The following is a 26,065-nucleotide window of genomic DNA, read 5'->3' on the forward strand; positions in this document are numbered from 1 at the left end:
CAAATCTGTTATCTGTTTCTTTGTTAGTTAGTGGGAAGCCTGGCATTGCATGCTGTTAACTAGTGTGTTTGCTGTTAACTAGTGTGTTTGCTGTTAACTAGTGTGTTGTACTCTGGTGTGTAACTTGACACTGCAACTCTGAGTGAGTCTTGCAGATGTGCATCAGTCAGGCGTGTTCTGTGTTTGTTCTTGATGAAGTTCATGTCAGAAAAGGCTGATTCACAAAGATAAGATTTGTCCTTATTGTTTGCGGAACCTTCTTAATCTTTTGGACATATTTTCACAGCAATCTGGCCTTAAGCTTAATTATGATACTTGTAAAATGTTAAGGATCGGAAATCTAAAGGGAACGTCCTTTCGAATGGAATGCAAAGTGCCTGTTTTGTGGACAGATGGTCCAGTTAACATACTTGTTGTTTTTGTCCCAGAGAATCTGGAAGATCTAGGCTCAGTAAATTATGATAATCGACTAAGAAAGCTGGACAAAATTATGCAATTATGGAAAGGGAAATCCTTAACCTTGTATGGTAAAATATCTATTGTCAACTTGTTAATTATTCCTCAATTTATTTATTTGTTTGTGTCATTACCAGCTCCATCACAAAACTTTTTTAAGATTTATGAGCAGAGGGTCTTCGATTTTGTCTGGGACAGCAAACCAGAAAATATTAAAAAAAAGGTTTTGTACAACGAGTATGAATATGAAACTTCTCAACCTTGAATCTTTGTGTCTGTCTTTAAAGGCATCAATTGTTCCAAATATGTATTTAAACACTGAGTGGTACACAAGTGTCCTGTTGGACAAAAAACATGTACTGTATCAAAAGAAATGGTATCATTTTTTACAAATGATCCCCTCCCATTTTTCTTATGTAGAGAGTCTGCTGGGAAACATGGCGGGGTTCATAAAGGAAACAATCCACTCATGGTGGTGTTTTCAATTGTATGTGCCAGAAAATAGAGACGATATTTTGCAGCAGATAATATGGATGAACTCTAATATTGTAACAGATGGAAAGCCTTTCTTTTGGAAAAATATGTTTGAAAGAGGAATGATTTTTGTCAATGATATTATCAATGAGAATGGTAAGATGATGAAGTATGATGAATTTAGAACTATGTATGGTGATGCTTGCTCAAGCTTTTCATTTAATCAACTAACTGGAGTCATTGGGAAAAGATGGAAACAAATAATTAATTATGGAACTACTAAATTATTAGTTTGTAAACCTCTAATAAGAAATTCCAGTTGGCAAAAAGGAACTAAAATAAATAGAAAAATATATAATTTTTATTTAATAAAGAAATCTTTGAAGGCTGGCCCATACAACACATTTGGAAAATGGGAGGACTTTTTTGACTGCCCGTTGCCGTGGGATGCCATATTCAAAGTAATCTACAAAAATACTATCGATGTGCAAAATTGTTATTTTCAAATTAAAATTATTTATAACTTCTTACAGATGGGGAAAATGTTAAAATTATGGAATATGACAGAATCAGATGACTGCCGATTTTGTTGTCAGGAGTCTGAATCCACCCTGCATTTGTTTTGGTATTGTCATATTGTGTCTTCGTTTTGGGTGGAAGTTGAAAAAATGTGTTGAAGGATTGGTTTGTTTATGAAGCTTGATGTGGTTTCTGTTATTTTAGGAGAGTTCATTGACAATCATGATTTAGTCAATTTAATTATAGTACTCGGTAAAATGTTTATTTTTAAGGCTAACAACAGATATTCACTTAGTATTACTTTCTTTAAAACATTTATTCAGTATTTTTTAACTTTATAAAGTTACATGGTTGAAAACGATAATGATGCCAAAAAAGATGGACAGTCCTCAAAGGCTTATTTTGAAAGTATAATTATGTTTATAGATGATATGCTATCTGTTGTTGTGTTCCCTAATTTGAGTGACCTGGACATAATCTGGATTGTACATAAATGCTTATTTTGAAAATGTAATTTTGTTTATAAATTATATGCAATCTGTTGTGTTCCCTAATTTTCTTCAGTGTACATGAATGAAGGTGTGTGTTGCTGAGTCCCACTTGGATATTATCTGGACTGAACCTGGTTTTAAAAAACCTTTAAACAAATCTAATTTCATTGACAACCTGGTCTGGTGAAGATGAGGTCCTTTTTTAAAAAATAAAATAAGATAAATAAAAATAAAAATATTGGATAAAAAAAGAATGTAAAACAATATAAAAATAATTACATAAAAATAGTAATTAATGAAAATGTTAGTGGACCAGCAGCACATACAATCATGTGTGCTTCAGGGACTGTGTCCCTTGCAGATGTGTTGTCTATGTTGTGGGAACCAGGATATTGGTAGCAGAAAGACATAACCCCTTTTGTGTGAGTGGGTGTGGATGAGTGTGGATGGGGGGGAGGTTGTTTGGGTTGATGCACTGATGGAAAGTGTATCTTGTGTTATTTCTATGTTGATTTAAAAAAAAAAGAGTTTTAGAACAGGCCAGCGGGCGACTCATCTGGTCCTTACGGGCGACCGGTGCCCGCGGGTGACCCCTGGGTTAGAGTGTCCGCCCTGAGATGGGTAGGTTGTGAGTTCAAACCCCAGACGAGTCATACCAAAGACTATAAAAATATGAGCCATTACCTTCCCTGCTTGGCACTCAGCATTAAGGGTTGGAATTGGGGGTTAAATCACCAAAAATTGTTCCCGGGCGCGGCCACTGCTGCTGCTCACTGCTCCCCTCACCTCCCAGGGGATGATCAAGGGTGATGGGTGAAATGCAGAGAATAATTTCTCCACACCTAGTGTGTGTGTGACAATCATTGGTACTTTAAGTTGAACTTAATAGGAAGATGGTTTGTCTTGTGGGGATGATGCAATGCTTTCATTTACATTCTTCATGAAAACGAGACAGTTTGAGGTTGATGTTCCTCTCAGTTTGTAACAATGTGTGATTGATTGTTTGAAGGAGTTATGAGAAGTTTGCATAGGAAAGGCTACACTTTCATCACGGTGCACATTCACTGCTCAGTGTTTCCCCCAGAAAATGTGTTAGTTAAGGTGGTGGGAGGGGGCGTCGCCCGGGATAGGCGGCCGGACGGGGAAGGGGGTCGGTGGGTGTAAGGAACAGTGTAACTCGGCCTGTCACCACCATCACGTCTCCACCTCGTCGCTGCCACCACAGCCTGGGGGGGCAATAGACTACAGACTCTGATTACATTGAACACATTGTTTACTAAAAAATAACCAAATAACAATATCTTATAATAAATAAAAATATTAGAGAAATAAAGAAGCCTACAATTTTTGGTTGTGTTTTCCGCTCCATTGGCAGAATGGCGATATACGATATATATCTCCATATTTTTCCGTAAAGTACAAACAAAACACAAAACAGTCCTAGTTACCTGAGATACTAAGTATGTTATTATTATGACTTAGTAAGTCAATATTTTTGGCTTAGTAATTTGAGGTTAGTTTGTCTAAATTGTCAGATGATTGCTTCTCTGATGTCTCCATCATGTCCAGAAGTCTCTTCTTTATCTGGACGTCGTCTTCTACTGCATTCAGCAACTTTGTCTCCATTGGAAGTTTTCCTTTTAGTCTGTCCTGCTTGTGGCTGTTGAGTTTTGCCTAGTGAAAAAAAAAAAAAAAAAAAAAAATTATTAGGATTTTTACAAAATGACATTTAACAATCATGAATACATTATTATTATTATTTATTTTGTATTTTTTGTCCTGTCCAGCTTCTCAGACAAATCATATAGTTGATGTAGATGCCCATTTCGGCTGTTCAGATTGACTTTACAAAAGAGAAGTGTAGGATACTTCTCTTGTTGCCTTATTTGTATTTGACTTTATTAAATGTATTTATATTATCATTTGGTGCAGCCGGGCCGGAGCAAGAGGGGATAGAAAGAGAAAACAAAGAAGACAGAGGGGGACATTGTGGGGACAAGAGGGGGATTAGACAGAGAGACATAAACAACAACAGCAAACACAACAACGTGATAGCAAATAAGCAGTTAGCAAAAATAAAAAATAATACAGAAATGACAATGAACATTATTACACTACAAATGGAGCAATACAAATACTAATAGAAATATATATGAACAAAGTTTTAAAATAGGCCATTCATTGAAGGTGCACTTTATAATCCGGTGCGCCTTATAGTGCGGAAAATACGGTAATCTCATTTTTGTTTGTTATAATATTGTCACCCACTTTGACTGTGAAGTTATCTACTTTTCTGAGGTTAGGAATTGACCCAAAAACCTGTGTACTTGCAAGTACCAGGCGAGTCTTAATGTGCCAGTTTGTCATTGAAAGCCTTGCTAGTCTAGGTTTTAAGGATTGTAGCTTCGCTTGTTTTGTGGCCATCAGCCTCGGTTCTATGTTCTTTACGGGTATAGAAAATGATGGAATGATCACTTAAGCCGCATACAGTAGTTCCACTTGTGGTGATCTTAGACTGGTCAGAAGTAACAACGAGGTCTATGAAGGTTTAAAAGGACTCACTCAACCTGGTAGTTTGCTTAATGAGCTAAGTGAGACAATGTTGGTGGCACAGCTTAGTGAAGGTTTTAAAAATGGGTGCATCCTTTCGGGACATATCTGTGTTCCAGTCCCCAAGAAGATGTAAACCTGTATCAACATCCATCAGGCCATCCATTTTCTACTGCTTGTCCCGTTCGGGGTGCTGGTGCCTATCTCAGTTGCATTCGGGCGGAAGGCGGTGTACACCCTGGACAAGTTGCCACCTCATCACAGGGCCAACACAGATAGACAGACAACATTCACACACAAGGGACCATTTAGTGTTGCCAATCAGCCTATCCCCAGGTGCATGTCTTTGGAGGTGGGAGGGGCCTATCCTCAGGTGCATGTCTTTGGAGGTGGGAGGAAGCCGGAGTACCCGGAGGGAACCCAAGAAGTCACGGGTAGAACATGCAAACTCCACACAGAAAGATCCCGAGCCAAGGACCTTTGTATTGTGAGGCACACACACTAACCCCTGTTCCACTGTGCTGCCCCCTGCATCAACATGTTTACACAAAACTCACACACTCACCAAAAAACATTTTATACTGTAATCAAATCTAATTAGTTATAATTTCACTTCCCGATTCTGACTTACATGCATCAATAAGTGAAAGTAAACATTTATTTTCAGTTACCAAAGTAGTCAATGCTTTTAAATGAATTAAAAGAGCATAAAGGTGACTGGCTTTCCTTCAGCGTGTCGTAGATGGTCTCCAATTCCTAAAGAGGAATTGTTGATGGAGATACCCCATAAAAACACCACATAGTAAAACATGTTTTGGTAAAAGTTCCTTTTGACCCAGCCAACAAAATGACCACAAAAAAGTATTTTGCATCATGACAAAAACATACAATTTAAGTGATTTTGGAATTAGATTTTTTTTTATTTCCATGATATTGAAATGATGGTAATGACTATGTCATTACAAGATTGTGGTTAAGTTTAGAGATAAAGTTTAGGTGTCATAGACCGTATACACAATAAAATATTTACACACTTTACATCAGTGAGTGTAAAGTTAAGAATGCCTCAATCAATGATGCCTCGTACTTATAAAAACTTTTCAAATTACCCCCCATCAAATTTCCAAGTCTGTTTTTGTTCTCACTATGCCACTTTTGAATTCATTTTAGGAAAAAAAGGAGGTATTCCCCGTGTTTTTATTGGTTGTTTTGCTACACACTTTTAACGGAAGAACACAAATAATGTCATTGTGTTAACAGTGTCAGTCAAAACTACAAACCCTGTTTCCATATGAGTTGGGAAATTGTGTTAGATGTAAATATAAACGGAATACAATCATTTGCAAATCCTTTTCAACCCATATTCAGTTGAATGCACTACAAAGACAACATATTTGATGTTCAAACTCATAAACTTTATTTTTTTTTTGCAAATAATAATTAACTTAGAATTTCATGGCTGCAACACGTGCCAAAGTAGTTGGGAAAGGGCATGTTCACCACTGTGTTACATGGCCTTTCCTTTTAACAACACTCAGTAAACGTTTGGGAACTGAGGAGACACATTTTTGAAGCTTCTCAGGTGGAATTATTTCCCATTCTTGCTTGATGTACAGCTTAAGTTGTTCAACAGTCCGGGGGTCTCCCTTCTGATATTTTAGGCTTCATAATGCGCCACACATTTTCAATGGGAGACAGGTCTGGACTACAGGCAGGCCAGTCTAGTACCCGCACTCTTTTACTATGAAGCCACGTTGATGTAACACGTTGCTTGGCATTGTCTTGCTGAAATAAGCAGGGGCGTCCATGGTAACGTTGCTTGGATGGCAACATATGTTGCTCCAAAACAGATGTGTAAGTTGCCCATGTCTTGGGCACTAATACACCCCCATACCATCACAGATGCTGGCTTTTCAACTTTGCGCCTATAACAATCCGGATGGTTCTTTTCCTCTTTGGTCCGGAGGACACAACGTCCACAGTTTCCAAAAACAATTTGAAATGTGGACTCGTCATACCACAGAACACTTTCCCACTCTGTATCAGTCCATCTTAGATGAGCTCAGGCTCAGCGAAGCCGACGGCGTTTCTGGGTGTTGTTGATAAACGGTTTTCGCCTTGCATAGGAGAGTTTTAACTTGCACTTACAGATGTAGCGACCAACTGTAGTTACTGACAGTGGGTTTCTGAAGTGTTCCTGAGCCCATGTGGTGATATCCTTTACACACTGATGTCACTTGTTGATGCAGTACAGCCTGAGGGATCAAAGGTCACGGGCTTAGCTGCTTACGTGCAGTGATTTCTCCAGATTCTCTAAACCCTTTAAAGATATTACGGACCGTAGATGGTGAAATCCCTACATTCCTTGCAATAGCTGGTTGAGAAAGGTTTTTCTTAAACTGTTCAACAATTTGCTCATGCATTTGTTGACAAAGTGGTGACCCTTGCCCCATTCTTGTTTGTGAATGACTGAGCATTTCATGGAATCTACTTTTATACCCAATCATGGCACCCACCTGTTACCAATTTGCCTGTTCACCTGTGGGATGTTCCAAATAAGTGTTTGATGAGCATTCCTCAACTTTATCAGTATTTATTGCTACCTTTCCCAACTTCTTTGTCACGTGTTGCTGGCATCAAATTCTAAAGTTAATGATTATTTGCAAAAAAAAAAAGTTTATCAGTTCGAACATCAAATATGTTGTTTTTGTAGCATATTCAACTGAATATGGGTTGAAAATGATTTGCAAATCATTGTACTCCGTTTATATTTACATCTAACACAATTTCCCAACTCATATGGAAACGGGATTTGTATTTCTATTCTCTCTTTATCTTATTTACTTATTTACCCAACAGACGTCCAGCAGCCCCCTCACATGAAAGAGGAAGATGAGGATCCACACATGAAAGAGGAAGAGGAGGGAGAGTGTGTTGTAGGGCAGGAGGAGGATGATGTCAGCAAGTTTCCACTGACTGTTGTCTCTGTGAAGACTGAAGAGCATGAAGACAAAGCACCTGAGTCCTCACAGCTTCATCACAGTCCAAGTAAGCACATATCATTTTATTCTCAGGGCATTCAATCCATCACAACTGGACTGTTCACTTTGTCTTAGAAGACTCATCCAAGTAGGCTTCATCACTTCATGCTCATACACTTCAAGTCTTAAATCTTATCATTGGAATTTAGAGGGGAACTGTACTTTTTAGGGGAATTTTTTCTATCGTTCACAATCATTATAAAAGACACGATGATGGATATATATTGTTTTAAAATCACATTCTAACTCATAAATGTAAATAAAAGTCCAATTGCAAAGGAGCCAATGGGAGGTCCTCTATAACCATCCAAAAAGTGCCAACAGTACTCCATTTGCATTTTGTGGCTTGAATAGCAAGCAAGTATTAGTGATATTGTTACTATAAGTGCTAACGCAGACAAACTATTTATAGCTTGTGTGTCTATGTTGACATCAGCGGCTGGTGAGCTCCTTTCTCACCTCAGTGCTGGTGAAAGATTGTTCCAGATCATGAATCGTGCCTCTCACCTGGATAGTAGAAGGATGAGGACGTACTCTGACAAGTTGGTATCGTTTGACAGCCAATTTAGACCCGGCAATGGTGAACGACACAAAAAGACGCTTAGCTTCACCCCCCTTTTCCGTGCGAGGATTATGAATCATTCTTCATCTAAATTAATCATTCTTCATCTAAACGGGAATGTAACAAGATTCTATCAGTCTGCGTCATAGTGACAGCAGACGTTGTACAGTATGTGATGTTTTATTATGTTTGTTGGCTCTCATGAAGTCTGCAGTGTGTAATATTCAGAGATGTTGTTAAAAAAAAAGCTAACCTCGTGATGCGTTTTTGAAAGGAATGCGCTAATGAGCAATCCAGCACCCCTCACGACCCCTAAAGGGAAAAGCGGTAGAAAATGGATGGATGGATGAATGAGCAAAAAAAGGTAAATATTACATCTTTAAAATGCAGCTGTTAGTAAATGACATATATACCTACTGCATGTTCATAAAACCTTAATGGAGGTATTTGGATGTTTTTAAGTTCTTTGTAGGCAGAATAGTGCGACTCTAATAGCCTCTATTGGAAGCAGACTTTGGATCACATTTATTTACTATTTAGAATGCATAAAAAAGAAAAAACGTGTGTTCTTGATAGGCAAAATAAATAAAAGAGTGGTTCTCTTTTAAGTGAAGTGAAATATATTTATTTAGCGGTTTCTCTAGTGACTCAGAGCGCTTTACATAGTGAAACCCATTATCTAAGTTACATTTAAACCAGTGTGGGTGGAACTGGGAGCAGGTGGGTAAAGTACCTTGCCCAAGGACACAACGGCAGTGACTAGGATCAAACCTGGAACCGTCGAGTTGCTGGCACGGCGGCTCTACCAACTGAGAGCCACGCTGGCCTCAGAATGTATTAAATTCTATCAAATTCTCGTAAAAATCGTAAATACATCCGAGAAATGTCTCAATAATTCCATGAACAATATTTTTATTTCGGAACTTTCTAATGTAGCGTGTTTCTATCTACACTTCTGTTAAAATGTTAAAATGTAATAATCACTTATTCACTTGTTTTGTTAAAATGTAATAATCACTTGTTTTGTTGTTTGATACTTTAGTTTTGGCTGATACTACCAATGTAGGTATCGATCCAGTACCAAGTAGTTACAGGGGCAGTATCGGTCATACCAATGTGGATACTGATATTTATTATGTTTCAAGTTCATTGAATGATAACATTTTTGTTCGCCATCATAATCAGACAAAAACACAGGATGGTGGTGTTAGAATATCAATGTTATATTTAAATATGGCTCTGAATGAAATCATTTGGTTTGTGCCCTTAAAGTCTTCCTGTGTCCAAAAACTTATTTCCTGAGTTTGTAAACAATAACAAAATCAACAAAATATATATAATACAAAATATCGATCAAACCACAGTATCGACCTTATATTGATATTATACTTGGTATTGTTACTGTCGGTTTTTGTATCAATCGGTCCACATTTGTTTAAACTCAAGAGCTTTAGCAGGGTTTCTGTGGGTCATTAAAAAGCATTAAAAGTCATTAAATGGACTTTTTCTTAATAAAGGCCTTAAATGGTATTAAAAAGCATTAAATACGATGTCCAGAGGCATTAATATATTCATGCAATTGTAGGCTGGGACCGGTGTACCGTATTTACTGAACCATAGGTTGCACCGGATTATAAGATGACATGAATATATATATATATATATATATATATATATATATATATATATATATATATATATATATATGTATATATATATATATATATATATATATATATATATAATTGAATGTCATACAGTATTAGTTTTTACAGTGTAAGTACATGAATATATATATATATATATATATATATATATATATTCATGTACTTACACTGTAAAAACTAATACTGTATTAGTATTAGTTTTTACAGTGTAAGTACATGAATATATATATATATATATATATATATATATATATTCATGTACTTACACTGTAAAAACTAATACTGTATGACATTCAATTATATATATATATATATATATATATATATATATATATATATATATTCATGTCATCCAGTATTAGTTTTTACAGTGTAAGAACATGAATATATATATATATATATATATAATATATATATAATATATATATATATATATATATATATATATATATATATATACATATATATATATATATATATATATAATTTAATGTCATCCAGTATTAGTTTTTACAGTGTAAGTAGATGAATATATATATATATATATATATATATATATATATATATATATATGTATATATATATATATATATATATATATATATATGTATATATATATATATATATATATATATATATGTATATATATATATATATATATATATATATATGTATATATATATATATATATATATATATATATGTATATATATGTATGTATGTATATATATATATATATATATATATATATATATATATATATATATATATATATATATATATATATATATTATATATATATATATTCATGTTCTTACACTGTAAAAACTAATACTGGATGACATGAATATATATATATATATATATATATATATATATATATATAGGCCCTGCGATGAGGTGGCGACTTGTCCAGGGTGTACCCCGCCTTCCGCCCGATTGTAGCTGAGATAGGCTCCAGCGCCCCCCGCAACCCCAAAGGGAATAAGCGGTAGAAAATGGATGGATGGATATATATATATATATATATATATATATATATATATATATATATATATATATATATATATATATATATATATATATATTAGAGATGTCGATAAATGCTTTAAAATGTAATATCGGAAAATATCGGTATCGTTTTTTTTATTATCGTTTTTTTAATGTTTATTAAATCAACATGAAAAACACAAGATACACTTACAATTAGTGCACCAACCCAAAAAAACCTCCCTCCCCCATTTACACTCATTCACACAAAAGGGTTGTTTCTTTCTGTTATTAATATTCTGCTTCCTACATTATATATCAATATATATCAATACAGTCTGCAAGGGATACAGTCCGTAAGCACACATGATTGTGCGTTCTGCTGGTCCACAAATTAATCCCGCATAACAAACACCTCCCCCCTCCCGTCCATACAACCCACCAATACAAATCAAACACCTGCACAACACACTCAATCCCACAGCCCAAAGTACCGTTCACCTCCCCAAAGTTCATACAGCACATATATTTCCCCAAAGTTACGTACGTGACATGCACATAGCGGCACGCACGTACGGGCAAGCGATCAAATGTTTGGAAGCCGCAGCTGCGTACTCACAGTAGCGCGTATTAGGAATGTCCCGATCCGATGTTTGGATCGGATCGGCCGCCGATATTTGCAAAAATATGCGTATCGGCAAGGCATGGGAAAATGCCGATCCAGATCCAGTTTTTAAAAAAAAAAGTCCGGTCCGTGTTTTCCAACGCACCGATTTAAATAATGCATTCCACTTTTCTGCTGCTCCCTAATTTCCATTCCGCATTTTCCAGCACAGCTTCAACACATCCACAGGTCTGTGGATTCTCACGCAGTTGCTTTTAGCTGCTGGCATTACATGACAGGCTCTTCTCACTCTTTCCTGTGTCTCCTTCTCACAGACAGCAAGGGCACCTTCTTACACACGTCACATACTGTCACGCCATACGTCACATACTGTCACGTCATACGTCACATACTGTCACGTCATACGTCACATACTGTCACGTCATACGTCACATACTGTCACGTCATACGTCACATACTGTCACGTCATACGTCACATACTGTCACGTCATACGTCACATACTGTCACGTCATACGTCTCATACGTATACGTCCTCTCCCAGCAGAGAGGTAGCAGCATGGCTAACGTTAGCTGTGATGCTAGCGCAGCCGTGCGAGCAACCTTCCCTTTAAGGTGTGCGCCTGTGCAATTGCGCACTGCTCACGCGTCCTCTGCGCACGGCAAATCTATGCCACGCACAAAATCAAATTAAAAAATAAGCGCATAACAATTTTCGACACACGGACACGACAGAGAAAACAGTTTTCGTCATCATTGTTCAAATATTGCAACGTCTGTCGAGACGCTTATCTCCGTTCGGTGCCACACGTCCACACCATCAAAATGCTGAAAACATTTCCAGATCAACACAGTATGAAAAAAATAGTGATTTTTTAGTTGTGATTTCTTCTCTGCATGAAAGTTTAAAAGTAGCATATATTAATGCAGTATGAAGAAGTGCATCTGCCTCACAATACGAAGGTCCTGAGTAGTCTTGGGTTCAATCCCGGGCTCGGGATCTTTCTGTGTGGAGTTTGCATGTCCTCCCCGTGACTGCGTTCCCTCCGGGTACCCCGGCTTCCTCCCACTTCCAAAGACATGCACCTGGGGATAAGTTGATTGGCAACACTAAATGGTCCCTAGTGTGTGGATGTGAGTGTGAATGTTGTCTGTCTATCTGTGTTGGTCCTGTGATGAGGTGGCGACTTGTCCAGGGTGTACCCCGCCTTCCGCCCGATTGTAGCTGAGATAGGCTCCAGCGCCCCCCGCGACCCCAAAGGGAATAAGCGGTAGAAAATGGATGGATGGATGGAAGAAGAATGTTTTAATGTAGACACATAGAATCATCATACTGCTGTGATTATATGCATCAAGTGTTCATTCAAGACTAAGGCAAAATATCCACATATATATGGTGTATCGTGACATGGACTAAACATATCCACATATATATGGTGTATGGTGACATGGACTAAACATATCCACATATATATGGTGTATGGTGACATGGACTAAACATATCCACATATATATGGTGTATGGTGACATGGACTAAACATATCCACATATATATGGTGTATCGTGACATGGCCTAAACATATCCACATATATATGGTGTATCGTGACATGGACTAAACATATCCACATATATATGGTGTATGGTGACATGGACTAAACATATCCACATATATATGGTGTATGGTGACATGGACTAAACATATCCACATATATATGGTGTATGGTGACATGGACTAAACATATCCACATATATATGGTGTATGGTGACATGGACTAAACATATCCACATATATATGGTGTATTGTGACATGGACTAAACATATCCACATATATATGGTGTATGGTGACATGGACTAAACATATCCACATATATATGGTGTATGGTGACATGGACTAAACATATCCACATATATATGGTGTATGGTGACATGGACTAAACATATCCACATATATATGGTGTATGGTGACATGGACTAAACATATCCACATATATATGGTGTATGGTGACATGGACTAAACATATCCACATATATATGGTGTATCGTGACATGGACTAAACATATCCACATATATATGGTGTATTGTGATATGGACTAAACATATCCACATATATATGGTGTATGGTGACATGGACTAAACATATCCACATATATATGGTGTATGGTGACATGGACTAAACATATCCACATATATATGGTGTATGGTGACATGGACTAAACATATCCACATATATATGGTGTATGGTGACATGGACTAAACATATCCACATATATATGGTGTATTGTGACATGGACTAAACATATCCACATATATATGGTGTATGGTGACATGGACTAAACATATCCACATATATATGGTGTATTGTGACATGGACTAAACATATCCACATATATATGGTGTATGGTGACATGGACTAAACATATCCACATATATATGGTGTATGGTGACATGGACTAAACATATCCACATATATATGGTGTATGGTGACATGGACTAAACATATCCACATATATATGGTTTATCGTGACATGGACTAAACATATCCACATATATATGGTGTATGGTGACATGGACTAAACATATCCACATATATATGGTGTATGGTGACATGGACTAAACATATCCACATATATATGGTGTATCGTGACATGGACTAAACCTATCCACATATATATGGTGTATCGTGACATGGACTAAACATATCCACATATATATGGTGTATCGCAATATGGCCTTAAAATATTGTAATATTAAAAAAAGGCCATATCGCCCAGCCCTAGTTCAATGATGCCATTTTTGTTTGTCATGTATAATTTTGTCTATTTTGTGTTTATCCTTGAATAAACAGGTCAGTTTCTTGTTACCAACCATTGTGTATTATTCAAACTCCCCTAATTCAGCTGGCTAGTTGTTATCAAGAGTACTAAAACCCTTTTCAACATGATTCTGACAACTAAGTAGGCTAAATAACTTTAAACTTTAATACATGCTCAGATAGGCCAGTATCGGTCAGTATCGGTATCGGATCGGAAGTGCAAAAACCTGGATCGGGACATCCCTAGCGCGTATCCAACTCAAAGTCCTCCTGGTAAGAGTCTCTGTTGTCCCAGTTCTCCACAGGCCAATGGTAAAGCTTGACTGTCATCGTTTGGGAATGTAAACAATGAAACACCGGCTACGACGTAGCCGCTACGTGTTTGTGTTGCTGCAGCCGGCCGCTAATACACCGCTTCCCACCTACCGCTTTCTTCTTTGCTATCTCCATTGTTCATTGAACAAATTGCAAAAGGTTCACCAACACAGATGTCCACAATACTGTGGAATTTTGCGATGAAAACAGACGACTTAATAGCTGGCCACCATGCTGTCCCAAAATGTCCGCTACAATCCGTGACGTCACGCGCAAACGTCATCATACCGAGACGTTTTCAGCAGGATATTTCGCGGGAAATTTAAAATTGCACTTTATAAGTTAACTCGGCCGTATTGGCATGTGTTGCAATGTTAAGATTTCATCATTGATATATAAACTATCAGACTGCGTGGTCGCTAGTAGTGGCTTTCACTAGGCCTTTAACTAATTAACTATTATTCAATCATCACCATATTTCATGTTTGTCCTGTTTTTGGTTATTAAAAGTCCACAACCATAAAAGACTTCCAGTAAGATGTGTAATAAGAGCTATAAATGATTTAGATATGATAGTTTTTATGCATATATTTGATTAGGCCAACCTCACATCATGTGGATGGTTGGCATAAGAGCTGCAAAGTAAAATACAGTAACACCTCATTTGTTCTGCAGACGTCCAGCGGGTGTCAGCAGAGAGTCAAGAAGAGATTCCCTCCAAGCAGCAGGAGTGGAGCTCCAGTGTGGGACAGAAGGAGCTGGAGCCCCCACACATTAAAGAGGAAGAGGAGGAACTGTGGGAGCAGCTTCAAACGTTGGTGGAGGCTAACGATGAAGATGAAGCTCAGTCCTTACAGCTTCATCACAGTCAAAGTGAGGAGAACAGAGGGGCGGAGCTTGTAAGTCAACACATCACAGAAGCTGATGGAGAGCATTGTGAAGATATCAAGTCAGAACCAGACAGCATCTTTGCTCCACTGTCAGACATGGACCACATGATGTCACACTCTTCTGATCACAGTGACCACATCCAAAAACCTTTGGAGAGTAAAAATGACTCTAAAGGTGATACGAGACATCACACTAACAACAAACACTTTGACTGCTCTGAATGTGGGAAATCATTTAGACAGAAGAGTCATTTTACAAGACACACGAGAACACATACTGGAGAGAAACCTTTTACTTGCTCTGTTTGTAAGAAGAGTTTCTCCAGAAAGGAACACATGACCACACACATGAGAACACACACTGGAGAGAAACCTTTTGCTTGCTCAGCTTGTGCTAAAAGTTTCAACACTAAGAAGGGAATTATATTGCACATGAGAACACACACAGGTAAGAAACCTTTTACTTGCTCTGTTTGTAAGAAGAGTTTCTCCAGAAAGGAACACATGACCACACACATGAGAACACACACTGGAGAGAAACCTTTTGCTTGCTCAGCTTGTGCTAAAAGTTTCAACACTAAGAAGGAAATTATATTGCACATGAGAACACACACAGGTGAGAAACCTTTTACTTGCTCTGTTTGTAAGAAGAGTTTCTCCAGAAAGGAACACATGACCACACACATGAGAACACACACTGGAGAGAAACCTTTTGCTTGCTCAGCTTGTGCTAAAAGTTTTAACACTAAGAAGGAAATTATATTGCACATGAGAACACACAGGCAGCACGGTGGAAGAAGGGTTAGTGCGTCTGCCTCACAATACGAAGGTCCTGAGTAGTCGTGAGTTCAATCCCGGCCTCGGGATCTTTCTGTGTGGAGTTTGCATGTCCTCCCCGTGACTGCGTGGGTTCCCTCCGGGTACTCCGGCTTCCTCCCACCTCCAAAGACATGCACCTGGGGATAGGTTGATTGGCAACACTAAAATGGTCCCTAGTGTGTGAATGTGAGTGTGAATGTTGTCTGTCTATCTGTGTTGGCCCTGTGATGAGGTGGCGACTTGTCCAGGGTGTACCCCGCCTTCCGCCCGATTGTAGCTGAGATAGGCTCCAGCGCCCCCCGCGACCCCGAAGGGAATAAGCGGTAGAAAATGGATGGGATGGATGAGAACACACACAGGTGAGAAACCTTTTACTTGCTCTGTTTGTAAGAAGAGTTTCTCCTTTAAGCAAAGCATTACCAGACACATGAGAACACACACTGGAGAGAAACCTTTTGCTTGCTCAGCTTGTGCTAAAAGATGCAACACTAAGTATGACATGAAATCACACATGACAACACACACTGTAGAGAAACTGTTTAGTTGCACTGTGTGTGATAAGATGTTCAGGTATAAGTATCAGGTCAGTAGACACAAGTGTGTAACAGTCATGGAAGCTGCAGGGATGTAAAAACACTTAAACAGTGATTGTGCTAAATGTAGTTTAAAAACACAGCATGTTTAATAAGAATGTATATTTGATGTTGTATGTAGTGCTTCTCATCTTCTAGTCTTATATGTTGTCCTGTACTTACTTTTTAAGTTGTGTGCATTTATCGAATATTATATATGTAGCTACTATTCTATTTTATGTTATTGTTGTTGAAGAGAGGACATCTTATTTTCATGTGTTTTTGTGTCATATAAAATCACACATTTTTTCCATTGCATTTTATTGATGTTATTATCCAACTAAAAGTATGAATGAATAAAATGGTTAACAAAATGTGGACTCTGGTAGATTAGCAGCATTGTTACATCATGGATGTTAACTACTGCAAAACATCAACAAAGAAGAAAAATGCTGAAGTTAGCAACACATCACTGAACTTTAGAGCCATCGTGAGTGGAGTTGCTTGTTTTTATTGCTGCATTTGTACTTATTTCACCTCACATCTTCACTTTTAATCCTAAAGTCTTCTTCACATATATTGTTGTAGGCTTCTAACATTTATGTTTCTGATGTGTGTGTGTAGTCTGTGGAAAGGGTTGTTGTCCCTTGTGGATCCAATTGTTCACTTGCACAGACACATCTTCATCATCATCATCATCATCACCGGTCCACTACTGGACAAAACCTTAGCATTAATGTTTTAATATAAGTGTGACCTCATTATTCCTTGATAATAAGACTAAAAATACAGCTTTAAGCACCTCTTGTAGTACTCCAACTCGCCACACTGAGAAGTGGGGGCGATCATGAGCTAGCAGATGCATGTTGCTATCATGTTTAATCAGCGAGGAAGACAGCATTTGTGTTTACTTTTTGTCAGATCCAAGTTTTAATGCTCTGCTGAATAAATGAATCACTATGGCTGCCAATATGGAGGATTATTTATATATTCAAGATCAAATACTTCTCTTAACAGCTAGAAAAATGACACCACACGCTCAAAAAAATGACTCATTGGATGAACTCAATTAAAATGAGGGCAGGATTTCCATCCAACAAATATATGTTGCCCCAACTCAAAATTAGTACATTCTCACAATACAACAAAAATGTGTTAATCCAACTAATTTTTAGCAAATAAAGCCAAACTGAAATTATTGCAATAACTAAGTGAAATTGATTAACATTTGTCAGACTAATTTTGAACAAATACAGCTAAAATGAAATTATTTTGGTTACTAAGTGAAATTGATTTATATGTGCCCAACTCAAAATTGATTAGAAATTAAGCAAGCTAAAAATCACCCTACATCCCATAAAAACACATCAGACAAAACCTGGTTGGTATTTTTAATGTAGAATAATCTTTGATTCAACAATCTTGAATATAACACCACAAGATGTCAAAGTTACTTGCAAACACAAACCAAAATGTTGCGTTTGAGCATACTTGCCAACCTTGAGACCTCCAATTTCGGGGGTTGGGGGGTGGGTGCGGGGGGCGTGGTTGGGGCGGGGGCGGGGTTGGGGGCGTGGTTAAGAGGGGAGGAGTATATTTACAGCTAGAATTCACCAAGTCAAGTATTTCATATGTATATATATATATATATACAGGTAAAAGCCAGTAAATTAGAATATTTTGAAAAACTTGATTTATTTCAGTAATTGCATTCAAAAGGTGTAATTTGTACATTATATTTATTCATTGCACACAGACTGATGCATTCAAATGTTTATTTCATTTAATTTTGATGATTTGAAGTGGCAACAAATGAAAATCCAAAATTCCGTGTGTCACAAAATTAGAATATTGTGTAAGGGTTAAATTTTGAAGACACCTGGTGCCACAAACTAATCAGCTGATTAACTCAAAACACCTGCAAAGGGCTTTAAATGGTCTCTCAGTCCAGTTCTGAAGCCTACACAAACATGGGGAAGACTTCAGATTTGACAGCTGTCCAAAAGGCAACCATCGACACATTGCACAAGGAGGGAAAGACACAAAAGGTTATTGCTGAAGAGGCTGTCTGTTCTCAGAGCTCTGTGTCCAAACACATTAATGGAGAGGCAAAGGGAAGGAAAAACTGTGGTCAGAAAAAGTGTACAAGCGATAGGGATCACCGCGCCCTGGTCAAGATTGTGAAAAAAACCCCATTCAAAAATGTGGGGGAGATTCAGAAGGAGTGGACAGCTGCTGGAGTCAGTGCTTCAAGATCCACCACCAAGAGACGCTTGAAAGACATGGGTTTCAACTGCCGCATACCTCGTGTCAAGCCACTGTTGACCAAGAAACAGCGCGCAAAGCGTCTCACCTGGGCTAAGGAAAAAAAGAGCTGGACTGCTGCTGAGTGGTCCAAAGTCATGTTTTCTGACGAAAGCAAATTTTGCATTTCCTTTGGAAATCGAGGTCCCAGAGTCTGGAGGAAGACAGGAGAGGCACAGGATCCACGTTGCCTGAAGTCTAGTGTAAAGTTTCCACCATCAGTGATGGTTTGGGGTGCCATGTCATCTGCTGGTGTCGGTCCACTCTGTTTCCTGAGATCCAGGGTCAACGCAGCCGTCTACCAGCAAGTTTTAGAGCACTTCATGCTTCCTGCTGCTGACCTGCTCTATGGAGATGGAGATTTCAAGTTCCAACAGGACTTGGCGCCTGCACACAGCGCAAAATCTACCCGTGCCTGGTTTACAGACCATGGTATTTCTGTTCTAAATTGGCCCGCCAACTCCCCTGACCTTAGCCCCATAGAAAATCTGTGGGGTATTGTGAAAAGGAAGATGCAGAATGCCAGACCCAAAAACGCAGAAGAGTTGAAGGCCACTATCAGAGCAACCTGGGCTCTCATAACACCTGAGCAGTGCCAGAAACTCATCGACTCCATGCCACGCCGCATTAACGCAGTAATTGAGGCAAAAGGAGCTCCAACCAAGTATTGAGTATTGTACATGCTCATATTTTTCATTTTCATACTTTTCAGTTGGCCAACATTTCTAAAAATCCCTTTTTTGTATTAGCCTTAAGTAATATTCTAATTTTGTGACACACGGAATTTTGGATTTTCATTTGTTGCCACTTCAAATCATCAAAATTAAATGAAATAAACATTTGAATGCATCAGTCTGTGTGCAATGAATAAATATAATGTACAAGTTACACCTTTTGAATGCAATTACTGAAATAAATCAAGTTTTTCAAAATATTCTAATTTACTGGCTTTTACCTGTATGTGTTAAACATGCTTGTATTTTCTTAAAACACCTTTAACTTGTTAACAATATTAACTATATGTGTTAAACATGCTTGTATTATCATTAAACACCTTTAACTTGTTAACAATATTAACTATATGTATTAAACATACTTGTATTATCATTAAACACCTTTAACTTGTTAACAATATTAACTATATGTGTTAAACATGCTTGCATTATCATTAAACACCTTTAATTTTTAACAATATTAACTATATGTGTTAAACATGCTTGTATTATCATTAAACACCTTTAACTTGTTAACAATATCAACTATATGTATTAAACATACTTGTATTATCATTAAACACCTTTAACTTGTTAACAATATTAACTATATGTGTTAAACATGCTTGCATTATCATTAAACACCTTTAATTTTTAACAATATTAACTATATGTGTTAAACATGCTTGTATTATCATTAAACACCTTTAATTTATTAACAATATTAACTATATGTGTTAAACATGCTTGCATTATATTTAAACACCTTTAACTTGTTAACAATATTAACTATATGTGTTAAACATGCTTGTATTATCTTTAAACACCTTTAACTTGTTAACAATATTAACTATATGTGTTAAACATGCTTGTATTATCAATAAACACCTTTAATTTTTAACAATATTAACTATATGTATTAAATATACTTGTATTATCATTAAACACCTTTAATTTTTAACAATATTAACTATATGTGTTAAACATGCTTGCATTATCATTAAACACCTTTAACTTGTTAACAAAAACATATATTTCATAAATAAGTAAATATAAATGATATATATGAATGAGGTAGATCCCCACGACTTGATCAATTGAAAAGTAGCTCGCCTGCAGAAAAAGTGTGAGCACCTCTGGTATAAGTCATCAAATTATTAACCCTTTTCCATCAAACACATTGCTTATTTGTATTATACACACATGATGGATATATCAACGTTATTTATAGATACCCTTTCAAATCTGACCATGTACAGTCCTGGAACACCAATGAAATAATTGGAACAATGCGTTTTCATTACAATATGTAGCCGAGCTAAATTTTATTCTATTTTATTTTAATTTTGGTCATTTATTCACATCATCTTTTGTGGTGAACTTCCCCAAAAGTGGTTCTCATTGTAAATAGGTTCCACTCTATTATTTTCCGTTACATACCTTTTTGTTTCCCTAGGTGGCGTTGCACCTTTGTGAGCAGCTTCAGTGAGCACTGACGCTCGGAGCTGGTAAGTCACGTTTATGTCTCTCTCCCTTTGTTTTTTTACAAACTTTTTGCTTGTCGTTCTTAAAAGTGTTTTGTGGGAATGTCTTGTGACTTGTTGGTGGGCATGCGTGTTGAATTCCTGAATGTTGGTTGTTGAATTAGTGACAAAAAAATGACTTTTGTATGCTAAATGATATGTGGATTATCTTAGTGTGTGTGTGTGTGTGTGTGTGTGTGTGTGTGTGTGGACATCTTGTGTGCCGCTCTAGCATTAATATGAGTGTGTATTATTTTCTTCTTTATTCTTTAGTGGAGAGAGATCCTTTTTGCCGTGGACTGTGTGTGACGCCCCGTTGTTTTTGTTTCTATTCAAAAAAGGTATGTCTGTTATGAGGTTTTTTTGACATAGTTTATTGTATAAAAAATATAAAAAGAGTCGATGTGCAGTGTTTCCCACACATTCATTTATTTGTGGCAGGCCCGCCACGAAAGAATTACGTCGGCCACAAATTGATTTTTCGGCTTTTGACTCGCTCGACCGCTCATAAAAGCAATGGGACTCTGTCTGTGAATGTACCTTGTAGTTACAACTCCGGTGCAGTAGGTGGCGGTAGCCTACTATGCATTGTAACTCCGCCAATAGCACTTCATTCACCTGGTGGGCCAGAAGAAGAAGAAGAAGAAGAAGAAGAAGAAGACGGTGGAGTAAAAGAACGGACCTACCGGATCAAAATACGAGGGTAATATAGGTTGTAGGTAGATAAGTTATAGCTGCATCGCTCGCGGCTCGTCATATATTTAACGTTAATCCGCCATTTCACCGAGCGTTTCACTCACGGTGAGCAGCCTGACGCTGCTTCAGTAACACCGCCGCTGTTGTCACGTCACGTGTTACCATACCGACGAGCTAACGTGTCCAGGTTATAACCCTGTTGTCAATAAACACACGTGGAGACGGTGCTTCAGATACTGCATTAATAATGAAGCTAAATTGTCCACTGTCCACTGCAGCATGTGAATGCAATGAAAAGAATAAAATCTGAGCCAACCAGCTGTTAAAATGTTGTCCAGGTTAATGTTTTGGCCATTAAAGGCCCTTCATTTCAAGATTTCAACTGTGATCGGGCTTTAAACAGGTGGCTGACCTGTTCAGATGGGTGTAACTCAGGGGTGCTCACACTTTTTCTGCAGGCGAGCTACTTTTCAATTGATCAAGTCGTGGGGATCTACCTCATTCATATATATCATTTATATTTACTTATTTATGAAATATATGTTTTTGTTAACAAGTTAAAGGTGTTTAATGATAATGCAAGCATGTTTAACACATATAGTTAATATTGTTAATAAATTAAAGGTGTTTAATGATAATACAAGCATGTTTAACACACATAGTTAATATTGTTAATAAGTTAAAGGTGTTTAATGATAATACAAGCATGTTTAACACATATAGTTAGTATTGTTAACAAGTTAAAGGTGTTTAATGATAATGCAAGTATGTTTAATACATATAGTTAATATTGTTAATAAATTAAAGGTGTTTAATGATAATACAAGTATGTTTAATACATATAGTTAATATTGTTAATAAATTAAAGGTGTTTAATGACAATACAAGCATGTTTAACACATATAGTTAATATTGTTAACAAGTTAAAGGTGTTTAAAGATAATACAAGCATGTTTAACACATATAGTTAATATTGTTAATAAGTTAAAGGTGTTTAAAGATAATACAAGCATGTTTAACACTTATAGATTCCTTTCTTTCATGAAGACAAGAATATAAGTTGGTGTATTACCTGATTGTGATGACTTGCATTGATTGGAATCAGACAGTGGTGCTAAAAACGTCCGCATTTTCGATTGGAGGAGAAAAAAAGTCCTCCTTTCTGTCCAATACCACATGAAAGTGGTGGGTTTTTGGCATCTTATTTGTCCAGCTTCTGTACTCCTTTGTATACACTTTACAAGAAATACATTGTCGGCAAACTCCGTAGCTTGCTAGCTTGTGCACGCCAGCTTTCTGAGACTCTTATTTTGTTAGCGCAACTGTGCAGTCGGTCTTTGGAGTTTTGACGACAGGTACGGCGCCAGAGTGTGTTGAAATAAAGTGTTTCTCACCTTCCAGTCGGAAATTTTAATGAGCTAAATATGTACATAAAGTGTTGTACTTATATTCCAACTCCGCGTTCTTCTTGGTCATTGCCGCTGCCGCCGTCACCCCCTGCCCCCTGACCACACCACCACAAATAGATGCCTACCCTGTGGGAAACACTGATGTGGGTGGGAAAGATGAGGTGTATTACTGCACATTTTAAGGATCATTTTTTTTAATATATATTGTTATTTGCTGAAGTATATAGTTTATATACTGTGTTTTATTTAATTAATTTATTTGAGACTATTTTATGCTTTATTTACCTTTTCATTATTATTATTATTATTATTATTTTATTTATTATTATTATTATTATTATTATTTCCACATTAAGCATACATAATTGAATTGAGTGAGCACTGACGCTCGGAGCTGTGGAGAGAGATCCTTTTTGCCGTGGACTGTGTGTGACGCCCCGTTGTTTTTGTTTCTATTCAAAAAAGGTGAATAAATCCTCCATGATTCAACTCCTGTGTGTGCGCCTCACTACAAGATACACAACGCACAACAGTGACTGTCACAAATACACTAAACACATGTGCCTGGATCAAAGTTGAAACCACAACTGATTGAAAAGGTTCATTCAAGTCCCTCCAAGAAATGTCATTGCCGAGTCATACTTTGAGTCGATATTTAACAGAAATAATAACCCAAACTGTAACGACAATAACAAAATAAAGCTCACCAAGACTGGTGCTAATCTGGGAAGTGCAACTAATCTGTGCACTTTTTTTATCCAAACGAATTAGTGCACGTGACTAGTGATGGGTTGATGAGGCGTCATGAAGCGTTTCGACACATTGCAAAACTGTATTGATACTGTGTCGATACTGTGTCACTAAATACTGACATCTGCTGGACATTAAAAATCCCTACAGGCAACCTATGGACCGACTCAACTGACACTGATTTGATGCCCTAGTACAGGGGTCACCAACCTTTTTGAAACCAAAAACTACTTCTTGGGTACTGATTAATGCCAAGGGCTACCAGTTTGATACACACTTAAATAAATAAATATATTGTCATTTGTAAGCAGAGGTGGGTAGAGTAGCCAGAAATTGTACTCAAGTAAGAGTACTGTTACTTTAGAGATTTATTACTCAAGTAAAAGTAATGAGTAGTCACCCAAATATTTACTTGAGTAAAAGTAAAAAGTATGTTGTGAAAAAACTACTCAAGTACTGAGTAACTGATGAGTAACATACACACACATATCATATATATATATATATATATATATATATATATATATATATATATATATATATATACACACATATATACACATACATTGATATATACAGTATATAATTTATATTTATTTATTTTGCCGTTTTTGTTTACATGTTAAAGGTGTTTTAATGAATATACATGCATGTTTAACACATATAGATTCCTTTCTTTCATGAAGACAAGAATATAAGTTGGTGTATTACCTGATTCTGATGACTTGCATTGATTGTAATCAGACAGCAGTGCTAACGTCCATGTTTTCAAATGCAGGAGAAAAAAAGTTCCTCCTTTCTGTCTAATACCACATGAAAGTGGTTGGTTTCTGGTATCTTATTTGTCCAGCTTCCATATTCGTTTTCACACACTTTACAAGAAATACATTGGCGGCAAATTCCGTAGCTTGCTAGCTTGTTTGCGCTGGCTTTCGGAGACTCTTATTTTGAAAGCGCAGGCGCGATGGAGCGGCACTTTTATTGTGAAGACAGGAACTGTACAGTCAGTCTTTAGGCTTGTGACGGGATGTACGTTTGAAATAAAAAAGTGTCTTTTTTCCTTCACACTTTTGATTGATTGATTGAAACTTGTATTAGTAGATTGCACAGTACAGTACTTATTCCGTACAATTGACCACTAAATGGTAACACCCCAATAAGTTTTTCAACTTCTTTAAGTCAGGTCATGTGACCGCCTGGGTATGTTTGATTGGTCCAACGCCACCAGTGACTGCATCTGATTGGTGGAACGGAGTCAAACGTCACTAGTGACTGCATTTTATTGGTGGAACGGAGTGAAACGTCACCAGTAAGGCAGGCACTATGAAGGTCTGTCTGACAGACCAAAACAAACAAAGCGTGCATTAACAGATGGATAAAAATTAGTAGCGAGTAGCGAGCTGAATGTAGATAAAAGTAGCGGAGTAAAAGTAGCGTTTCTTCTCTATAAATATACTCAAGTAAAAGTAAAAGTAAGTTGCATTAAAACTACTCTTAGAAGTACAATTTATCCCAAAAGTTACTCAAGTAGATGTAACGGAGTAAATGTAGCGCGTTACTATCCACCTCTGTTTGTAAGTTACATGTAAGTGTGATTTAAACAAGAATAACTAAATAAATACATTTATATATATAAAAAAAATGGGTATTTCTGTCTGTCATTCCGTCGTCGTTTTTTTTTTCCTTTTACGGAAGGTTTTTTGTAGAGAATAAATGATGAAAAAAACACTTAATTGAACGGTTTAAAAGAGGAGAAAACACGAAAAAAATTAAAATAAAATTTTGAAACATAGTTTATCTTCAATTTCGACTCTTTAAAATTCAAAATTCAACCGACAAAAAGAAGAGAAAAACTATCTTATTTGAATCTTTTTGAAAAAATTAAA

At 36.9% G+C, this 26,065-nt stretch overlaps 1 protein-coding gene across 3 annotated transcripts in view; it reads left to right on the forward strand.

Annotated features, from left to right (window-relative positions):
• The window catches only part of LOC140680206 (uncharacterized), a 62,054-nt gene extending 44,168 nt beyond the window's left edge, over nucleotides 1-17,886 (forward strand). For 2 of the 3 annotated variants that reach the window (XM_072916652.1, XM_072916651.1), the window contains exons 2-3: nucleotides 7,350-7,538; nucleotides 15,179-17,886. In XM_072916652.1, coding sequence (XP_072772753.1) covers nucleotides 7,350-7,538; nucleotides 15,179-16,233 — 1,244 coding nt within the window. In that variant the 3' untranslated portion in view covers nucleotides 16,234-17,886. The remainder of the gene's footprint in view (nucleotides 1-7,349; nucleotides 7,539-15,178) is intronic. The other variant, XM_072916654.1, reaches the window with a different exon arrangement.
• The last annotated feature ends 8,179 nt before the right edge of the window (nucleotides 17,887-26,065 follow it).

Source organism: Nerophis lumbriciformis, linkage group LG28 (assembly GCF_033978685.3).
Source record: "Nerophis lumbriciformis linkage group LG28, RoL_Nlum_v2.1, whole genome shotgun sequence".
Classification (NCBI taxonomy): Eukaryota; Metazoa; Chordata; class Actinopteri; order Syngnathiformes; family Syngnathidae; genus Nerophis; species Nerophis lumbriciformis.